The 23,255-nt window shown below is 35.8% G+C and overlaps 1 protein-coding gene across 4 annotated transcripts in view; it reads right to left on the bottom strand.

Annotated features, from left to right (window-relative positions):
• Positions 1–23,255, bottom strand: part of CACNA2D3 (calcium voltage-gated channel auxiliary subunit alpha2delta 3) — a 470,721-nt gene that overhangs the window by 110,442 nt on the left and 337,024 nt on the right. For all 4 annotated transcript variants that reach the window (XR_012634269.1, XM_074914174.1, XM_074914173.1 and 1 more), the window contains 3 exons: positions 11,081–11,152; positions 10,204–10,284; positions 5,979–6,053 (listed from right to left, as the gene is read on the bottom strand). Coding sequence is in view for 3 of the 4 variants with exons in the window: in XM_074914174.1 (XP_074770275.1) it covers positions 5,979–6,053; positions 10,204–10,284; positions 11,081–11,152 (228 nt within the window). In the remaining variant the exon portion in view is untranslated. The remainder of the gene's footprint in view (positions 1–5,978; positions 6,054–10,203; positions 10,285–11,080; positions 11,153–23,255) is intronic.

The following is a 23,255-nucleotide window of genomic DNA, read 5'->3' on the forward strand; positions in this document are numbered from 1 at the left end:
CTTCTCAGAGAGAAAAAGGATTTTGATTTAAACTCACAAATAATACAAAATCCTTAGTCATCACGGATGTTATTAGATTAATTCATGAATCATAACACATTCTTAATCTTATATTTATCAAAAAAAAAGGTAGAATCTGAATTAAAAATGCATTTTTTTTTCCCATAACATATGTATTTGTCTTTAAATGCATATTTTCTTTACGTAAGGAACCTGAGCCTCTTGTTCAGGAACTTCAGGTATTCTACCCTAAATGAACCTAATAATTACTGAACACAAAATCCCTTTTTTACTCCCTGAACAAAAGTACAAATTTTGTTGCCAACTCTGAATCAAAACAGCCACAGACTTCACAAAATCTACTAGCAATCTTGCTATTATTCATTGAAAACCACACAAACATTAGGACTGAGAGGCAACAGTAAAAACCCCTAACACCAGATAAAATTCACAAAGGTGTCAATCTGTGTTTATGTAGACATTGATCTTTTGGTGGCATTCCTTAATTTCTCTGTAATCCCACTACAGAGAAAGCAGTTTTCCTCTGGCACCAGCATTGAACGGACTACACCGTGGTAGTTACAGCCACGAGCACTCAGCCACAATTAACATGGTGGTTGTTTTTAAGTGTACGCAAAAAATATTTACCACTTGTTTATTACTCTTCCTTTACATTCAGTAAACTCATTTCTTTGGCAATTTGTAACATCATCATGACATATTTTGCATTTTAAAATTTAATGGAGTAACACCTCTCACACTGCAAGTGCTAACAGGATACTGAAAAGCAAGCAATTAAATCTGACCTAAATGTTGCTAAGAAAAACTTTGTCCTCATGTACACATTTCAAGTATGTGTAAAGAGCTTCCGAAACCAAGTTATTGCCTTGAAAATCTCAAAATTCACTTTTGAACTTCCAAACGATTCATTTTTGTCTAAGCAATGACATTTTAAAACTAAAGATTCAAAAGTAAATCATATGATTTAAAATACTGCCATGAAAATTAAATTACTCCCTGAAAATATAGACTTTTAATCAAAATGCAGCATATAGGAGCATTTTGATGCAGAAATATTTTTTTTTAATTGCAGTATCATTACCATCAGCTACAGTTTCTTGAGTTACCGCTGGAATATTTTCGATTAGGGAGACACGTCCTAAAAAGAGTATAACGTGTAGAAACATTTGAAATTCACTTCTCTGCTATTAAAAAATAATAATTTAAAAAGGCTTAGAAATGCATCAGAAAGATGTCAATGGCGTTTTTTTCATTTAAACTCGAGTCGAGAGGAGTTTCGGGATTCGAAGACGGCGGTTCGCCCCGCGGACCCCGCGGCCGCCGCACACCGCGCCCGGCGGTGCTGGGGCGCCACCTCATGGCGGCTCCCGCGCAGCGCAGCCGCGGCGCCTCCCGCCGCCCCCCCCCGCCCGCCCGCCCGCCCCGGCCCGGCCCGGCCCGGCCCGGCCCGGCCCGGCCCGCGGGAGCCGCCGGGGCCACCGCCCGCCCCGGACCCGCCGCCCGCCGAGGGGATCTCTGGCTGCGCTGGGAGAAGGGGGTGGCTCGGCCCACGGGGGATCGGCAACAAACGGGCAACAAACGGAAGGGAGATAAAATCGGTGTCTGTGTATGTGAAACATACCGGTAAGTTACACTCAATCATTTAATCGGCAAGGCCTCACAAGCAATCTCTCTTTATTCTCCTGAAAAAATTTCCAAGGGATTCCTTACTGCTTGATTAGCATCATTTATTAAGTTGTTTGTCAAGACTCATCACTCTAGGAACGTGCCCTTTGGAGAAGAATGTAACCGCAAGTTCTTCCCAGTCCCTCAATGGCAACAGTCACCCATGAAAACTTCCAACCAGCACCGAGTTGGAAGTCTGGGGGCTACTTCAACAACTGTCTAAACCTCTACAAGTACCTTCTAAGTATTTAGAAAATACTTTCCTCTTTCTCCTTCAATTACTCCCACCAGCTGCCCATGCGCACGCAACCAGTCATCCTGAGAGCCAAGTTTATTCCAAAAAAAAGCAGAAGGAAGAAGAGAGGAAATCTCCAAGAAAAACATTTTTAAACATAAACCCAATAGGATAATCAGCACAAAAATGTAGCTAGCTTAATGATTAAATATACTGGTCAGCATAAGATAAAAATCTGGTGCAACAGGAAGCACTCTTCCTCAGCGACTGTTTGCTATCCTGCCTGTCTGCGCAGTGTCCCGTAAGACAACTCCTTAAAAGGCAGCGTGTCAGCTCCAGAACTAATAGATATGGCCGCTGGGGTTAGTAACTCAGAAGTTTAGTAAGAGTCTAGCTTTACATCACCACAGGAAAATATAATAGCAATATAAACCAATGTGGATCAGCACAGTAATTGATGTAACTTGAATGTAAACTCTAACCCACCCAAATAATTTTAGATAATATCTTTGGTGAACTATCTAATTCCAGTCCTACGTGCCTATTTTCACATACTTACTGTCACAAATTTCATGGAATGTTTGCCACTAGTTACAGTGGTATCAGGATTCGGCCTGCAATATTAATCTAAGGGCCCAAGCCAGCAATCACTTCACTCTCAAAAACTCCACTGAAATCAACAGAAGACTCCCATTACGCACTACTGACAGAACCCAGAGGTAAAAATTACTCTTCGAAAAAAATGAAATGAACAGACCATGAATATATCACAGTGAGTTCCCTGTGGTTGACAGCTTATGGGCTACTGCCCAACATTTTGATTTTAAAAAGAGAGACTGTTGTATAAGGTAATGAAATAAGTGCCTTCAAGATGTACACTGGGCTGAGAGATAGTAACAGAAAACCACGTTTTGCCTCATTAAACCATGCCACCGTAACAGAAATAAGAGGGTAACACCCTTTGTCAGTCTAACTTAAAGCTAGCCACTGTTCATGGATTTCATTAACTTCTGTTTATTAAAATATTTATTCTGTAATGAATAAATGCTAATATTTTTGAAGGAAGCGATTTTGAAGGAAGTGAAAAAGAGACAGTACAGCAAATGTGTGTGTTGTTAAACTCTTGAAATGTAGATAGGGAACTTTCAAATATATATTCCTGTGGCTTGCAAATGTAAGTTGTCTGGTGTACCTGTGATACCTGAGATTTCAAAAGCATTTTTAGGAATCAAGACAAAGTCATGATTTTAGTATTATGAAAATTCAGGAACGCTATAAAATACATTGCATTTATATAGAATTTAGAATGAGATATTAAAAAAAAAAAAACAGCAAACTTCTGTATTTTAATACATACAGAGATAAGAAAAAATATTCTGAAGGTAGTGTCCAATCATGAATTAAAACCAATTCCCTATCACATTTTCCATTGCAACAGCTACATATTTTGAAGACAACTTCCCACACTGGCATTTCCCACCAAAAAAAAAAAAAAAAAAAAAAGTTTGATGTAAAAATTTACATTAAACACAACATTTATTTCAGCATTTTAACCACAGAGATGAATTAACATTCTAATATAAATTTTCAACTAGAAAATTGTAGGAAAAGATAGAGAATGTTATGACAGTCAAATTTTAGATCTAGTCAGCCTGCTTGTAACTTTGGCTCCTTTAAACAGTTTATAGGTTATGTCTATGCTGCAGCTGGATGTGGGGTAGAAGCAAAACTACACAAATAGTCAGCTAACATCGAGGAGTTAGCTGAGGTAACAAGGCAGTGAAGATGCAGAGACCTGAAGGTGCAGGTGCTCTAAGGAGGTTTGTACAGCCCGTGTTGCTGCCTCTTCTCTGCTGTGGTTACCAAATAAAGCTCAGTAGGCAATCTCAGTCAGAAAAGGAAAGAACATGGAAAAATGAATAAATAAGGGGTCAGAAAAATACAAAGAACATGACAACAAAATGCCAAAGTGCAGAAAAGAGAAGAAACACATTACAGCAAGACTGAAAGTATTGGTTGTTTATTGTGATGAGAAGATTCAGTGAGAACAAGCACAAATTATTACACGAAATGGAAACAAAGAAAATAGATCAGGAGCTTCTGCTTTCTATAGTCATAATATAAGAAGTACTTTAATGACATTTTGAAATCATATTCAAAATTAAAACTGTGCATGAAATGGTTACAATATGAAAAACACTACTATAAGAAGTCAAGCAGACTGACAAAAATGTGTATGTTAGTATGGATATCAGAAGTATCCACTCTAATAAGTCTTAATGTTAAAATGTCATTATCAAATGTTTATGAGCAGAAGCCTATATGAAACTCTTAAAAGTTATATTGACTGCTGCGAGATTTTCCACATACTCTTACTTCCTGCATCTTCTTCAGGTGCAATCTCATGTTGGACACTGCTGGAAATTAGATTCTGGGCTATATGGGTATAGGTGCGGTGAATCAATCTCATAAATCCTACATTTACATACTTGTCAAGTATGTAATATCTTGTGGAGACAAAACAGATTTTGAGTGAGGGGTGAAATGCTTAGGTATCAGTTTAGAGTCTTCTATCTTCCTTAAGAGTAAACTGCTTCTACTGAGGCTGGAAGTTTTTCGCTCCCTCATGATAATATATTTGGGTATCAGAGGTCCTGATTCCCATAAAACAGGAAGATACACGTTCATAATGGGAAATCAGCTATAGGGAGTGTCAAGTAAAAAAAAAAAATATTGGTCACTGGAGCATGTTAATTTAACTGACTGGGGTCTGAGCTGTCTATATCTGGATCCATAGCTTTAGTTACTCACCATTGGAATGGTGAAAAAGCCAGTGGGATAATTTGCAAGAGCCATTTCTGAAAATTGCATAGCTTATTGGTCAGTAATTTGCCAAATTCTCTACAGGTGTTGTTTTCCTTTCCATAGTTGTGAAAAATTGTACCTTCCAGAATCATGGGTGCTATTCTTAGAAGAAAAATGACAATTAAGCCATTTATTTTAAAATCCCTTCCAAGGTACTATAATGTCTGCTTTGCCATTAGATTGTGTGTCCAGTTTACTGTGAAGTTACTGAGAAAATGTTTTTCCATTCACCCATGGAAGACCCCATTGAACATTTCATAAGCTCTACTCCAGTTAAAAAATAAATGAGGAAACAAGAAGTGCAAATACAAATGTTAATTGTGTAGTGTGTAGCCCAAATCTTAGAAAGACAAATTCTTTTGCTGAATAAAAACATCAGATATGCTAATGACTTCATAAATCATGCTTTTCAATAATTTTATTTTTATATTAAATTATCCATCCAATTAATAGTTCTGCTTTCTACCAAAATATTGTTGAAATCAGACATTACTTGAAGTGCCTGCATGAGAAATACATATGGCATCCATGTGTATATAGCAGTGGAATTATTAATACCCACGCTTTGCTAAGAGTTGATAGTGATGGAACACTTGCAAGTGCTGTTCCTAAACAATGATGCAATCAAGCATGTACCAGTTCTCTAGGGTGTTGAGTTGATAAACATTTGTGAAACAGGCACTTCTATTTTTCTTACTGTGATTAATGCAAACAAGATGATAAGGGAAACTAAAGGTAAAATTTGCTGATATTTCTCTTTTAGTACAAAAATCCCTTGTGCCCCTATTTTGCTTAAGAATATGCTTTATTGAAATTTCTGCACATATATTAAATTAGCTTTAACACTTTAACATGACAAATAGGGGTTATTACATAGCAATAGAGCATTCCAGCATTCCATTTCAACATAAAATGAACATAATTATAGCAATTTTTGGCTTTGCCATTTTGCAATAATGAAGGCCTGCATCTTTTGCAGAAACAACTTGTATATTTATTTTTTCTTGAATTTTTTCATGCTAAACTTTGTTTCCAGAGGTAAATTTACCAATTATAGTATGTTATAATGTGATATAAAGTAACTGATCTGTTGCATTTAATTTTTAAATTCCTATTACATTATTCACATTAAAAGAAAAACAAATGCAACATATATAGCTAAATAAAATAGATCAGTAAATAGTATTCTTACCAAAGGCCTAAGTTCTGGATGAGTCAAAATGTATCCGTTGTTTGTAATTGCAAAAGCATATCCATGAATACCTAACTGTAAGAGTAAATGAGAAAGAAATACGAATTATCATGGTGTCCAGCAAATTCTTTAACAAAAAAATCAGATAAGAATTCAGTTATCCAGGGCTTAAAGCTGGCATTCATAACCCTTATCCACATAGTATTTCATTGTAACATATGCAAAGCTCTGATCCTTGACATTTTGTGAAAATGAGAACCTGTCATTGTGATGAATACAGCATAAAGCGTAATTTTAAAATGTCACACCCACTTTGCTATCTAGGGCACTTATTTCTATGTGCTTTAGAGTCAATTAGATATACACATATATATGAGACACCATAGCATGTGGCATACCCCACAGCATGTGCCAAAGCAAAGGGATACTGGAATTTAGTAAACTCACATATTCCCAGGAGTGGCTAGGTTTAGCTTACTTCACTTGTTCAAGAGATGTAAAAGAATCATTTAAATCAATGGTACTGATTAAGCAGTGGCCTGTCATATGTGATATTTACATCTTCCAGTTTTAAAGACATACCTCTCTGTTTTCAAGTTTTCAAGTTCATCTGGAGCCACAGAAGGCGACATATTTCTACTAAAGAAACTCCTGAAAGTTTACATATTTTTACCAAATGGAACTATGGGAGATCATTTGAGAGCAACAAAATTATTTATAAGGCCTAATGATATATGTAATCAAATTTGGCACTGTACTTATTTAAACAACAATACTACTCTTTTAACAATATGCCTATTACACAGTCGATTGCACTCACTGAATGCAATAAATGTACCTTCGAATCATTCATGTGGTCATTCAAACATCCCTTCTTAGCATAAATTTGATGCTGATGTAGAGCTTTCTGCAGCTTCAGTATGTAACTTTTACCATGCAAAGAGTAATTTTCACTCCTTCTCATAATTTCTTTTCAATTCTGAAGTAACATAATACAACATCCCATATAACTTTATTTAAGTATCTCAATGCACTGAGGTATTAAAAAAGAAACAAACCAACCAGAACCCAAACCCAAAAGTCCAGAACTGTCTTGCTTTCGTATTTACTTTACATTTCTCACTACCAACTACCTCTTTATTTTACTTTAGTACATTCTTAAATGTTTTGCTGAAATGGGTCCTGAGGAATTTGTCTGGCATAAAGCAATATGAGCAAGGCTGACAAGTCAGAATCATTTCTAAGAGGGAAGTCAGAGAGCAACACTGTTGGCTTCTGTAATTTTCTGGAAATATAAACCAGAGTATGATAGTATGGCAAGGTCATAGAGAAGACATACCAAGCAGATTTTACCATCTCTCTGTGAATTATTGTTTATGGTCAACTGTATCTGCCATATAGAAGATTGTTTCATAAATTAGTGGTTTTCCTAAAGCAATAAACTTCAGTGAAAGTAATAGAAGGTGATATGTTCTTGGCATCTCTTCATAAAGGAGTGATAAATAATAACAGTGGACATATTTTACCTATTAAGTATGACAAGTGAACTAGCTGTTGTCTAACTGTCAGATCTCAAGTATAATTGTCTGTGTTGATAAGTGCAGAATGACATCCAAGCAATGGAAGTCAGGTAAGGAAACAAATGTGGGTGGTATACTTCACCGGAAAAAAATATTTGCCTATTTGAAGCATACTCAGACTCCAAATGTAGTATTTTATTGTGTTGTGCAATATATGAAACTGCACATTCTCTGCACTTAAAATGCTTTGGTTTGCGAGATACTACTACTTACAGAAGTATTGCCATCTTAAACCTTGAACTTCATCTTTAAATGACAGATTCAGAAACAAAAAAACTTTTTCTAGCTGTTGTGAAATGCCACATGAAAGGTAAGTACTACTAAATCCAACCCTACCTTATTCAGGAGAAACTATCACTGACATCTGGGGACATTTAGTCTAGATAATGACTACCGAAAATATCTTATTGTTATTATTCATCTTCATCAGCATAAAATCCACCTCATCCAAGCTGAGAGAATTCCAGGTCAGCAGAATTCTATTTCCAATCAATCATTTTACATCCCTTTGTGAATTTTATTTCACATGCTGCCTCTACAGGAATGGGTCCCAGGGGTGATTATGCTCTTGCAATTGCATGGCCTTTTTACTGTTCAGAAATGTTTATGGTATGTGAGACTGGAAGTTATAACTCAAGTGATTCCACTAACCTAACTGTATTGCATGATATTGGTACCTCCTGTAATAATCCTCTCTTCCATTACAGCCTGCAATATAAAATGTACCTTCAAATAAAATGTCTAATATTCAGAAAGAGGATCGTATGTTACTTCCATAGAAAACTAGGTCTTAAAAAATATAAAATCGTATGACAAACCAAGAAATTTTAATTTTCCTGCCTAGCTTCACCTGTACTGAATAACTCTGCTGCAATAACTGTTATTCAGGCCCCATGCTCTCTCTAGGTTCTTGCATTCAGATTATGTCCAAATCTTACAGATGATTTCTGAATAACCGCTGTGATGTGGCCTCTTCTATCCAGCCATGCACAGCCAGGCTTTCATTTCTGCAGTTACAACATTTTCTTCCTTCTCGTAACAAATGAAACTTGCTCTATCCATAGCTCCTTAGGAGGTTACTCCAAAGATTGTTTTCATTGCTCCAAAATTTGCAAAGGAGAAAATTTTGTTTCTTTCTCTTCTACCTGACACTGATTCTGTATTTCTTCATACACAAAAGTATAAGTCACAGTTAATTAGCTTTGGTGACTAATGTGCTGAGACTGGTCTCTGTTATTTATCCTAACCAGCAATGTCTCTGTTCAGTATGTTCTGATATAAGTGTGTAGTCATCTGCTGCCTCTTCTGCAAACTTTTTTCTAGCTGGGACAGCCTTTCTGTTCTGTGTTTGATGTAGCATCTAGCCTAGGGGGATCCAGGTGCCAGGAATTACTCCAATACACTTTATCAACATTATTGCCAGTATTTTAGGCATTATTTTTATCAAATTCTCATTTAATTTAAACTTTCCAGTTACTGCATATTGATCTATAAAATCATTTGGTAATTGCTAATGTATTCAAATTAGAATTAAAATAAATAAGAGGATTTTTTTTTCCCCCTAACTAAAATTATCTACCAAAACATGTAGGAATATTCAAAAACACTCACAAGTCAACTTATTACTCCACCTTTTCAGAAATCAGTAAATGAGAGCATGTCAGTCAATTAAGAGGAAAGTATGACATAAAATATATGCTCAGTACAGGTACGTGTCAAAATGTAGCTATTCCAATAACTGGCCTCTTTAGTAAAGACTGCGTACAGTATTGGGTTATGTGCTTAATTGTCTTACAAAAATTTCCACTAGGAATTAACTGGAAAACATTAATTTCATTTTCATCTGTGAATAAAATGGAACTATAGTAAAGCATTTCAGACATAGAGAAGTAGCGAAATACTAATATATTGCATCAAATTTAAATGAAGAGTAATTACATCTTTGCTTTTGCCTGAAGCCTACTTTTACTGACTCACAAGAGTTTCACAATAGATGAAGTGCATCAGATTTTGAAAACTTTTATGATAGTTATTTTTTAAGAATTTTATAGTAGAATTGTCTCTGATTTTAGAAAACTAAGTAGAGGGAAGTACTTAGAAAACACTGGGTAGGAAAGAAGGAACTGCTAGTCTGGTTAGGCAGGAACTTGTTCAGATTCCTGAAATGTGCCACTTGCTTTAATTCAAGGAGACCATTAATCTGGGACATGGAATGGGGACAAAAAGTGCTATACACGGGCAGGAAGACTAAAGCCATGCTAAGGATAGATTTGTGTACAGCTTTCATGCAAAAGTTATGCAAATTTTCAGCATGAATTTCTGGTTATTTTGGGTGGTATTCTGGCTATATTGTGTGGTTGAATCATTTCACTGATTTTATTACCAATTTTACCATATTACCTTCTAGAACACACTGTGATCTGCAAAAATGTGAAGATGAAGCCATTAATTTTGGTATTAAAAACTGCACTTGATCTAAGGACCAATGACATTTAGCCATCAGACACTACAAAGTTAAATTCCTGAGAAAAATGAGTGAAATAATGGAGCTACATCAGTATAAACAATATTAACATGCTAAATAATTATGTTACATTATAGATATTATACTGAGTATAAAGGACATATTATCATTTCTGTATTACCTTGTATTTTGGAATTGTTTTTAAAAGCTCTTTAACTGGAACATCTGTGCCAACTACTCCCAGAAGAATCCCTTTAGATCTCTGAAAAGAACAATAAAAGATGCACTCACAACCACAGTAACAATGAACATTCTCACTGCTCATTTCATATTGCAGCTACTCTGCAGAAGTGAATAGATAACAGAGAAATTATTTTAAAAGTGGAGAAAGCAGACACTGGTACAAGTCATTTGATCAAATAGTCACTTAATCTAGAATATTGCTCCTTTCTACTGTATCTGTAATATACATAGAAAAGACATGCAAACGTGATAGCTATTGAGTCCCTGAACAGAAAACTTTCTTGTGCTAAATAGTTTTTTAATTAAAAAAGACTGTTAAAAACGCGTTACTTCCCTCCCATTTTCACCTGCCACTTGATAAACAAAAGAGAAAGATTAAGCATTAAGGGGAAAGTACATGCAATTTTCCTTAATAAATTGTTAAATTAGTAAAGATAAACAGATATATACATAATATACATGACTAATTAAATTCTGAGTCTATGAAATAGAAGCATATAAGTGCAAAGAAGCAAAGGGTATAGGTTATTTGCGGTAAAAAGGTAATAGAGAAGTAAGAAAACCCTAAAGCCTAGGGTCATCTGAGATTTTCTAGACATAGAGTTTCATTATTTTACTATGGTTTCTAGACTATAATTATCAATATTTGGGATTATTTGTCCACATTTTTATGCTAATAATGGGATACTAACTGCAGACAAAAGAAGAAGATACAAAAAAATTTTTAGAGTAGGCTAAAATCTTAGTAGGTCCCTGAGAGCAACTTCACTGCAGTCATCCTATTATCACACGACAGATATAGTCAGAGTACTTACAGTCTCATTTTGCTTACTGAATACTGGCATGGCAACAGTTGTCATCAACACCAATCCCTGATCATCAGCAAGCTATATTTGAAAAAGAAATATAATCTCTAAGAACTAAGGAACAATTACGGACATGTGTTTGCATTTTTCAATTACATTCTCTTCATTGCAAATGGAGAGGCAATTTATCTAAATAACGCTTATGTAGTTAGATTTGCAGTCAGTGCAGCCCAGCCCAGCCCCGGCCCCTTCTCAGCTATACCAGCTCTGCCCACCCCACCATCTGCATTGGCAGGAAGGATGCCTCATCTTCATTCCTATTGCAGTCTCCCATGAGAGATAAGAAGGGGCTGAAATGTGGATTGTGGAAGCAGCATGTGCAGTAGCAAAGCAGCTGGAGCTCTGTTCTACAACTTGAGCAGTGTCAGCTCTGCCAACATTGCCTCGGGCTGTTTTCTCCCAGCAAGGAACAAGAGGTCATGAGTTGCATGCAGTTTGTTGTGGTCCAGACTGAGATCTCATCAGCTAAGACAGCAGCAGAAAGGATGACAGCCAGTTAGGATCCCAGGAGCATCTCTGCTCCATCCAGTTTCAGTTTGCTGGACAAAGAGGTGGCATGAAGCATTAGCTGATTCTGCATATCAGGTTTCAACATATTTCATCAATTTAGGGAGAAAACAGATCTCCTGACCTTGGTTCCATTCAAGAGAAACACATAGAATGCTTATCATTGGCCACAGGAGAGTGACATTGCTCAGACTATCTTCTCTTCACGCTCTCTGGACGGACTACATCTTTGCCATAAGCCAAAGGCTAACTGTGATGCTCAGGACAGCACTGCTCTGTGTGCCTGTAGATCTTCACCAGCTACATATGAAAGAACTCGAGCAGAAAGTTGAGAGTTACTGTTAAACTCTTTCTGCCCCTGTAATTTGGGAAGATGCTTAAAGCCGAAGAGGCTTATCTAGCATTTAAAAGCATGACATACCCAGTTATAATCAGAACTGGAAATGTTGTAGAAAACAGTTAAAGTCTGCTTTGTTGCATCTGTGTTTAGCCAAATCATAGAATCATAGAATCATCTAGGTTGGAAAGGACCCTGGAGATCATCTAGTCCAACTGTTAAATGGACAAGGCAATAAAGATGATCTTCCTGAGAAATACTTTAAGTGTCAGTCATGCCCAGATGCAACTCTGATATTCTCCTACTACCCTTACATCAGTATCACATTTTCTGTACGGAGGCAGTATTTCTTATATAATTCTTTAAGAATTGCTGCAATCTTGGTTTTTTGATAACAAAACCTTTATTATTAATGAAGCAGCAACTATCAACTCCCCCAGTTTTCAGAACAGAAGTCATATATTATGACCAAGATATTTTATGACACGTGTTTCACATTAACAAATCAGACAAATAAAATCTAAAACTTTACATGTCTTACAGCTCCCAGTCTGCTTCAGTAGGGTTTCAGTTCCCCAGACAAGTATATTTCCTGAAGCATGGCACTATCTCATGGTGAGGAGGAATGTTTGCAGACATCAGACAGGAACACAAATGGGGTTTAGGATCAAAAAATTTACATCTGATAAGGAATCAATAGGGACATGAGGTAGAACCAACTTATGATCATGTTTGCTTTTTTGTTTTGTTTTGTTTTCCTTTAAAATAAGAAGAGCTATTTCCAGCCCTGATAAAATCTTTTATCTATTAAGCAATGGTAAATTACTAAACAAAGCAAAAAAATCAACAAAAATCCCCAAACTGATAACTCAGCAAAACACTGGGAGTTAAGAGGTTGCCCTTGAAAGTCAAATGCAGCTGAACTAATGTAAGAATTTACTCTCCTTGGCCAGGGTAGTATGGTCAAGCACGCTGACATGATTTGTATGGAGAGGAGCCTTCTGTATTATGACAGTCAATAGTCCCAAACACACGTACATCAGGAAGTGTAAAAGCATTCTGGTGATTATGGGGTGACATCTTGGAGCATTTAGAGATTTTATATGATTGCCCAGGGTTGTTATTTTCTGACATTATATATTTGTCAAGTATCAGTATGACACCATTTAACAAGTCTACTCATTATCAAGAAATTACTAGAAACAATATATTGGATGGGATGTCAGCCAAGGGACCATCAGTAAAGTTTTAGGGTGTTTGATATTCTTTAAATGGAGAAAAAAAACCAGTTTGGAGTTCTTGTGAAATTCTGAGAGAACAGGTCATTAACTCTCAAAACTAACTATGGAAGCATGCAGAGAATGATTGCCCTGTAGTTATGATATCTACAAGCACCACCAAGGATTGGCTGCTGCAATCATTTCTTTAGAAATGCAATCTTACAGTCCAGCCTGTTTATATTTTTTGTTTGTTTCGCAGATGAACAGGTTGTTAACCACTTCCATAAGTGGAGTCAGCAAATAACTGGATGATAGATGACTTGTATTTGCAACGTTTCACAGAATCACCAACTCAAGCTGCAGTATTTGCTTCACAATTCTTAAATTGTGAGGAATTATCTGCTGGGGAGAAGCACAGCTTTATTCCCTGGGCAATGACATTTTGGCAGAAATACTTTGAAATAGTAGAATGTTAGCCACTGGGTATTTCTGCTAAGACAACTAATGCTAGAGTCCATTGATAAGTTGCAAAGGAAGCGATGATCTAGGTATTTTGCATTGTTGTGTTGCAAGTCTGACAATTTCTTATATATAGAAGAACTCTGTAACAGCTCATGGAAGCGTTTGAAAAATTTAGTGATTCTGAGAAAGAAGAACACTCTCTAATCTCTGATAAAACTTTGGCTTATATTAGTTACATTCAGAACAAACATGTATCACTGATATCCTCAGGACTGGCTAGGATTTTGTTTTTTTAATCATCAGCAAAAATGCCTAATGGAAAATGTTAAATATCACAAACTCTGAATAACAAAATAAATATATAAAGATGAAGTCTCTGAATGACTGTACTAAATTTAACAGTTCAGGTTATTGTGTAATTAGTAATGCACTCTTTGGTTACTCAATTACTATTTGCTTTTCCCCAAAAGAAAATGTAGACAATCCTTACGATTCCCAGACTTATCAACTGGCCATCACAAAGTCATAGGCTCAGAAAAGAATTATGTATGCATGTAAAATGAAAAAACTCTAGTCAAATACTTCTTACAGGAAATATCTTGAAGAATTTTTGTTTTAATAAGCAAAAAATGCATATTTCTAAGCAGGCAACAAATAACTTACAGAATCAGGATTTTTTTTAGTGTTATTGGCAAATACAGAGAATGATATTATCCTAATATAATGCAATAAAGTCACCAGATGGATGGTTACTAGTTACATACAGTGAAGGGCCCTTGGGAATGACTGAAATGTGAAGCACCATGAATTTAAAGTCAATCTTTTAATAGTCAGTACATTATCCAATTTTGTCCTTACAGTTTCTTAGGAGTGACTAATATGAGTAACTAATACTAATATTTACTGCCATTTTTACAAAGGTATGCTTTATGTGGCATAATAATTCCCCACACTCTGATGATTCAAAATTGTTTAAAGCTACATGCTAAGCTTACTTTGTTCATCTTTACTAACCTCCACATATTCTGGGGGTTGGCAGGGTGCGTCAGAAACAAAAGGTAAGGTTTGACAAAAACATAGTCACACAATGTTATGTTTGTTATGTATATAGTTTCTGCTGAAACAAAATGTTGCTGGCAGACTGATTGTGTTCACAAATAAGGATTAATTTGGACCAAAGTTCACCATAATTTTGGAATGGCATCCAAACATATATGCAGAACCACTAATAATTTTCATTTCCTCCACACTCTGTTCTGAATTCTTGCTCTGTTCTCAAAGAAAATCCTCTATTTCTTTTCTTGCCCTCTACTACTATACTGGGTTTTTTCCAATGTTTAATAATGTCTATTTACACATCAGTCTAAGTATTAACAAATCTAGCTCATTTCTATTTCTTCAATCTTTATAACCCTGATTAAGTATTTAAGCTTATTCTTTACTTGGGGCACCATATTTGTTAACACACATAGGCCCTGACTGACATTAAAGTCCTGTCTCTTACCTATTTAGCACTATATCAATTACTGCATTTTTATTTCCTTCAAGCGGTTACATAATACCAAGAAAAAGGCAAGAAAAAAAACCTGCTTCATTCTCAACCATCCATGAAACTAAAAATTCCACGGGCAAGCTCCAGCACTCGAGGCTACCAACAGATGTGAACTAAGGAAGAGGTATGTGCTTTGAAGTGCCTTTCAAAACATTTTATTGCTCAGTATTTTTTTCTGTAAAATTAAAGAATAGAAGCAGCAGCATTCAAATACATCTAAACACTTCCCAGATTCAGTAAAATATTCTGCAGGGTGTAAGATGGAACCAAATAAAAATGATGGAATAGTACAAAAATAGTGTCAAATAATGGTTTTGTTGGATATTGCTGCCATTTCCTAGGAGTAAAATTTTCAAAGATGCTTCAGGAAGTTTAGTTTCCAAATACCACAGACATCTGCTAGGACTTGGGCATCTAATTTCATTAGGTCTCTGAAAATTCTATTAATTGTTGTTGCTTTTTTAGGAATATTGGAAAAATGTAACCATAAATTTATATAAGGCAGAATATAACCATAAACTGAACAACAGTTTATCAGTTTAGGCCATGGTATCTGTGCACTAACTTAGAATTTTTTTCTAGCTAAACATATCGGCATAAACAAACTTGTTAAGGTCCCTTGCAATTTTTGAAGAAAGCACTTCCTGGTTTCAGAATTGGATGTGAATTCCAATTTCTTCAAACTCTCGGTTTTGGATTACTGGAAACAGAGGGTAACACAAATAAAAGGTAAGAATTCAAGAGCAATGGTTAAGGCATTGTCAGATGCTTCAGTCAGCAAATTAAAATTAGTCAAATGAGAATAAAATGAGAAAATAAATATAAGGATCGAAAATTTTTGAGAGAAGAATTCAAATGGAAAAACATGTGATAAATTACACATGGCTGTTTAAAATTATATTACAGGCATCAAAGTCACTTTCTTAGAGGTGGATTTCTTAAAAAAGGCAAATGGGACCAGACCTGTATTATTTATTTATATTTATAGAATAAATATTTATTTACATTCACCTATACTTTCCTGTATTTATTTAGATCTGTATTTATCTTAAATGTCTGACACCAGCAAGCTTCCACTTTTGCAGAGTAAGTTATCTTCATGTTAAACAACACAGAGCTCTGATTATATGCAGTATGGCACTAAGTGCCTGTCCTGTCAGATTTTCCTTACTCTGTTAGATATTTTTTCCCCACAGAATAGCAAGAAATTCCTGCTTTTTCCAAAAGCCAAATTAGCGTGTTTACATGAGCCTTATGCATTTCAAAACAAACCCCTGAGTTTACCTTATCACAGGAATTCTGCAAAAACACTTTATTCAAGAAACTGTTTATCCATATGAATATTAGAATGTTTTATTTTGCAAGCATGGAATGCAATATGAGGAAGTAGCTGCCCCATAAAACACAGTGGTCACAGTTCAGGAAAAAAAAATTTAAAAAAATTTATCTAAAGTTTAGTTCAGTTTCTTCTGCTCCAGTGCAATTAAGTTGACTGATTAATTTTGATTAAGGACTGCAGTTGATGAGTACTGTAATCAGCATCTCTCTTAATGAATCAGGAAGATACCTTCGTGAGAGGAAACACAGATTGTCTCTGCCAGTTCACATACCAAGGCATCTTTCTTCATAAACACAATCAGTCTGAGCTTCCTCTCTAAATTCAGTTCTTTCACACCTCATTAGTCTTCTCTATTCTATCAGTCAGACTAACCTATTGACCAGTATTGGTCTACCTGTTTCCACAGATGCAGGATAGGACCAGTGGATAGGCTGGGAGTCCCCAACAATGTATGAGACTTGAGTATAAGACTTTTGCTGTCTGCACTGGTGGTTTGATCCTGACTAAATTCTCCACAGTAATGTGAAAGCAATGTGAAGGCTCATTGCAGTCCTTCTTGTGGCAAAAGCATACTACATATTGGAACCCCTGAACCCAGGAAAACCACGTATACACAGGCAGAGTTCCTTTGCGGCAAGGTATTTTTTCATATTCAAGTTTCTCTAAAAATCAGAAAAAAAGGACTCCTCCCTATGCTGAATGAGCATCTCTTTTTCAGTACTGTCAGTGTACAATTCAGTTTTCATATTGCAGCAGCTGTTGTTCCACCAGACATTTCAAACATTCTTCCATTTTCTTCTACCTTTCTGCTAAACTGCTAATGTGTGATTTAGTTCTACATTTGAATACTACAAATTTCTTGTTCTGCTAAGAATATCAACTCACAATAACATAATTCTCTTTAGGGTTTGTTAATAAACAAAAAGCAACAAAACAAACCTCAATCTCCTTCTGAGCTTAGCTGCCACTCAAGGTCTTCATTAATTCATTTTCTTTCCTTCTTGCCCTTAGCAGAAGGTATTCCAATCTCTCTTACATCACGAATTAACCTAGTAGACCTGTTCTGTCAGGTGATTCTGGGAATACCTAGCAGAAGTCTGCCACCATTTAAGCAGAACCACCATTACAAGAAAAACACAAGGCAACTTTAGCCTCAAAGAGCTATGAAATGCCAGTGATTTGACAGTGCCTGACTGGATAATGAACCTACAAAAATGTCAAATTGGTACAATAAGAATTCATGGGAATTTGGTTCAGTGAAATCTTAGACGTCTGTATATGCATGCATTTGGGTATATATGCTTATGGGAGACTACTGAACTGTACAGCCCTTCAGATGTTTCCTATTCCTTCAAGTCTGGAAAGATATCCTCACATAAACACAAGTAGTTTAACTGTTACTATTCCTATGGCTCTCTAAAACATGGAATTACAATGATAGAGTAAAAAACCATATATTTCAATGCTTGAGTTCAGTTCATTTGAAGTTTGGATGTATTATGATATGGAATATTCATTTTTCACCTATAGTATTGCAAAAAAGTAAGTTCCTGTAGTTTCTCCACCTTTCACCAGTATGATTTGTCTCAGAATTCTAGGTTACTTTCGATGCCATTGGCAAGAAAAACTAAAACTAGACCCCCAAAGAAAAACACAGTTTTCAACTAGATCCTAGGATTTTTTTAAGTTACCGTCTACAGTATAAAATGATAAATGAAAGAGACAGCGTTAGTAGTTTGCCCCAGAAAGTTGTTCTAATGAAAAGACCTAGTGGTAACAGTTTTAGGCAGGAATCTATATAAGAGCCATGGACACTCCATTTGATAAAATGCTTAGCAAACCATAATAAATCTTTAAAAATCATCTCAGGAATGAGGAAAAATGCATTCCCAGGCCAAATGACTCTTGACTGTTTAGAATAAACAAACAGAACTTATTCTCTGAGAAAGTCACAGATCTGTAATGCCTAGCAGTAATAGTTTTATAATTGGAGATAACTCCTTTTAGAAAGAGATTTAATTGCTACAGTTTTCCCTTTAACTCCTTGCTGTATATGGACATCCACTTACTCCTCACATGAAGCATAAAAACCAGTTTAGCTTCACATCTAGCACAAACATCCATCTCCCAGGACAAAGCCTAAGGCAGGTTCCAGAATTACTCCATAAAGACATATACAGAAAAGAGTATCCAGTTCCTTAAGTGTTTCCATTATGGCAACAGAAATTTGAGAATGATCCCCAAAACATTTTCCTTAGGAGTGTATAGTCAAGAAGAGTTACAGTAGGTTGTCTAGAATTTCTGACACAGAGTCAATAACGTCCATATCTATAACTGGTAACGCATTATTCTTGGCTACATATATTGTGCAACGATTATAATGACGCCGGGCTCTGCCAGCGATGGACCAGTGGATGTCTCCTGAGATGGAAGAATAAGTAAGGACAGTAATAAAGTCCATATCCTTTTTTAGATGCTATTCCTGATTATTTTCAAGGAGAATGTGCAATATTGTTTCACTTTAGCTGGCCATGAAGCAGTATTTTCATATTTTGTTAAATATACACATTCCCTAGTTGCCATTGATGAATTTTAAAAAGCAAAATAAAGAATATACAAATTAATTTAAATAAAAGGCAAATTTGATGGGGCAATTCTACTTTTTGTTGCTAACTTCTGAACTATAATTTGAGATCTATACCTCATATTTTTTTCCAGTATCTTTCAGATTTTAGACTTTGTGTTTTAGACAACAAGTGTCAGGATTTCTAGAATTTTTTCACCAATTTTCACCACATTAAAATGGTATTCATCCAAGAAAACATTATACTTGAAACCTCAATTTATTTATTTATTTATTTATTTAATACAGATTTATTATGTCTATGATATATATCAGGAATTCCTAGCAGGACTGTTCAGCTCAGAAAATAACTTCCATAGTGCTAATTCTATCCAATCTTCATTTCCCAGTTTAAACAATGCCTAGCAAAACAAAGGAGTTTTTTTACACTAGCTTTTTTGTTGCTTAGTGTATGCTTCATTTTTGCACTTACATTGGACTATAATAACTCTGCATTTCCACATAACAGGATATCTGTTGCAGCAAACAGTGTCAAGTAAAATCAGATTAATCTCCCACCAATTCTGATTCATCAAAACTATCAAATAATCACAACAAAGCCCAGATTTGCTCATAGACTAATCTGTAGCCCAATAATATTCCACTGCACTCTAATCTCTCTGGATCTACAGTGGTCCTAGTTGTCTTTTCACCATCTGACAACAGAAGCTTTGATTTCTGCAATAGTTCATTAAATTACCAACAGGATGAAATGAAGAAATAGTCCATAGGCTGCGATATCTAGAGGACAGTGTTTAAAATTGGAGCTAACATTCTGAATCAAAATATGAAGAAAGGTTAGGAGATATGATGGGGCTAAACAGAGGCACTCAAGCAACTGTTTGTGGAGGGCTGTGCAGCTGTGCTGACATGGGAACCTTTGGTCTGTTGAGCTAGAAGGAAATAGGCCTTAAGGGACTGGAGTGAGGAAACAGGTCAAAGTGAAGGTCTGCTTGCAGAACCTATACAGTCTTGTGAAAAAACAATAGAAGAGTAGGAGAAAAACACCGCTATATTCAGAGGGACTGAAAGTGGGGTGAAACTGTGGGACATGGGAACACTGCAAATCCTCTGACAAGGCACCAGTGTTGAAAATGCTTGCCACAATGCTGCTGCTGAAACTTTACCCACAGCAGACAGCAGTTCCATAGGGACGTATCTGAAGTATGAGGTTCATGCTGAAGCTTTTGGGTTTTCTTCACTACCTTGTCATAACTCTGTCACCTTCCCAACCCACCTCCTTTCTTTCTTTCCCCGCTCTGCATAGGCTTGCTTCAGGAGGTGTCTTCTTCTGTGACTACTGTGCTTTTACGTGCTGAGCAGACTCATGAGGCAGGCTGGAAGCATCAGAGAATTGGAATTTGACCATTTAATTGTGCTTTATATCGATTACAAGAATAAGGAATAGCTATTATTTTGGTTTAGATTCAAATCATGGCCTGGGACACTATAGGAACCTTTACGAGTGTATTCAGTTATAGAGAGACATTTCCGTGTTTAGCACAGAGAAATGAAACACCAAAGATACTTCATACTGTAAAATAGTTACTTAGAGTTTGCAAATTGTTGACTCAAAAGTGTTATCAAAAGTCAGCTTGCTTGTTGAGGTGTGTGACAGAGAAATTTGGAAAATAAATTTAAGATTGCAATTAACACGTGAGTGAAAAATTTAATGCAGTTTTCTGAATGGACCACTCAACTTTATATACAAAATGAAACTGAAAGACAATAGCCTCTTGTCAGCAGGAAACAGATCCAAAAGAATGCTAAAACAGAGTCAAAATGTTGACTTTGTGATTATTTTGTACTTCATTAGATTAAATTGTAACTCCTATAATTTTATAAAATGCTAAAATCACTAGTCATGCACTTCAATAAAATAGAGACTTTGCAAATTTTCTATTTTCTATTCCCAGTGACAGTTAATTCAACACTTCAAAGTACAAGAAGGTAAATGATGCAGGGAATGATGAATGATGCTCCCAAATGGCTGAAAGATGATAGCATCAAGATAAAAGGAGGGCAAAGCACTACTTACAGAAGTTAAGGAATAACAGAAAGAGAGAAGAAAGCTGTCAGGATCTTTTGGGCAACAAATATCATCAAAACATTTCCATATGGAGGAAATATGATTCTGTTCATGAGAGAATCATTGAAAAAAAAAAAAAAAAACCAACCCAAACTTTCCTAAATGTTCCTAAACACAACTACCCGATTCTGATTTTTGTGTCTAATTTACTCACTTCTACTTCTTCGCACAAGCTAGGTAGAACAAAACATCACAGCAGGAGTAGGACAACAGATTTTGAATCCTGCTGTGTTTGCTCAAGAAAGCAAATAAAGCTTTCCTACTAGGAAACAAAAAACCTGTCTGAGCTATTAAGGAAAAATAGCTTTTACTCATCGATGAATACAAAAGCTGCTTTTCGAAAAGTGTTTCGCAGATAAAGGTCATTTTGGAAGCGAAACTGAAAAAGTCTGAAAATTGGTAAATTTGGGTTATTAGTTTTGTTTTATTACTATTTTCACAGCCCTGTGGGATGGTTACCTGAATACATGCAGAAAAGCAAAACAGAGCACATATATAAAATTTACATGAATTTGTTCCATTTGTCTGGATAGTGGCTTTCTTTTAGATACATCACCTCTTCCTAGACACATTTTCTTCTGAAAGCTACATAACTATATTAAATCAGCATCTCTAGCACCTCAAATTATGGTGGGGATTTTGGGGGTTTTCTGGTATTTTCTATTTTAAGTATAGGGTATAACATAAAGATCTTATCAAGACAAAAATCGTGGTGCAACAGACATCCACCTTAAACTCCTTGTATTTCTTTTCACCTGCACTCCAATTCTGAATTTGCAACAATTTGATTTAAAGCAGAGAGTATAACAGTAACAGGTTTTAATTGTTATTTAACTGCTGTGGACAGTTGAGAACCTACAGGTCTTCAAAATCAATTGCTAATTACCATAGAACATTGACTAAACACAGACTGTAGCCAAAGTGTTTCACATAAAAGACATAATGCATTTCATCAGGATGACCAAGTATTTATAACGGATATAAAATAGTAAAGGTAAACTTGGAATGCCAGATTTTTCTTTCAGATCACTCAAAGATTAAAGTGAACGTGTTTAGAGAGACATGACTGTTTGAAATGTTTATAGAGAAAACATTTGCAAGATGATACATAGATTCCAACAAAAATACAGTACAAGTTCAGACACCATATGGCAAAACATGTACACTAGTGACTAAGTCATTCATAAAGGCATGCATCACCCCTTGTGCTGCTTCCCTTCACCTTGCAGATAGCAAGAGATTCTCTTGCTTTGTTCATAAGCTCTCAGGCCATGCTTATGAAAACGTTTATTTCTTACCTGAGGTTATCAAAAGCCCTCGTGGATTCTTTGTATCTACCCTCCCACCCCATCCCATTCCTTCTTTCCCACCCCTCTCTTTCTCTGCATGAAAGTAGTATAGACTCAGCTAGACATTATGCATACACAAAATGTGGGGCTTTAGCTCTGTGTTAGTTTGCTCAAGGGGTAATCACATTGGAAATTGGCATTTTTGACCTTCCTTGAAAACTGTGTGCTTTTTTGTTAACCTTGAACTTGAGTAAGTATCAGAACATTATTTCATAGCTCAGAATTGTGGACATTGTACATATAATACAGTACCACATGACACAATCCGGCAAACAGTCTGACCGGTTATATCTTTCTGTACCAGCATACTATAACCTCACTCTGTCTTTTTTTTTTTTTTTTTGCAAACTCTTAAGAAAAGCATTTGACATAAAATTTTAGAAAAGAAAGGAACATGAAAAAGCCAAAGTTAGCCAGTCTAACCAGACTTTTAATCCTTCTACTTTTCCAGGAAGCTGTAAACAAAAGATTTCTTTAAAACATCTATTTCCAGAAGAAAACCAGAAAAGCAACAATTTTTGTTACCATGTCGCATTTGGTAGGCTCTTCAACTATCAAAACACGAGAACAAACTATGGACATAGTCATGTCACAAAACAACATATTACCTCCAGATTTGAAAGAGAATTTTCTGAGCTCCATAACA

The sequence above is a fragment of the Athene noctua genome, chromosome 10 (genome assembly GCF_965140245.1).
Source record: "Athene noctua chromosome 10, bAthNoc1.hap1.1, whole genome shotgun sequence".
NCBI classification, from domain to species: Eukaryota; Metazoa; Chordata; class Aves; order Strigiformes; family Strigidae; genus Athene; species Athene noctua.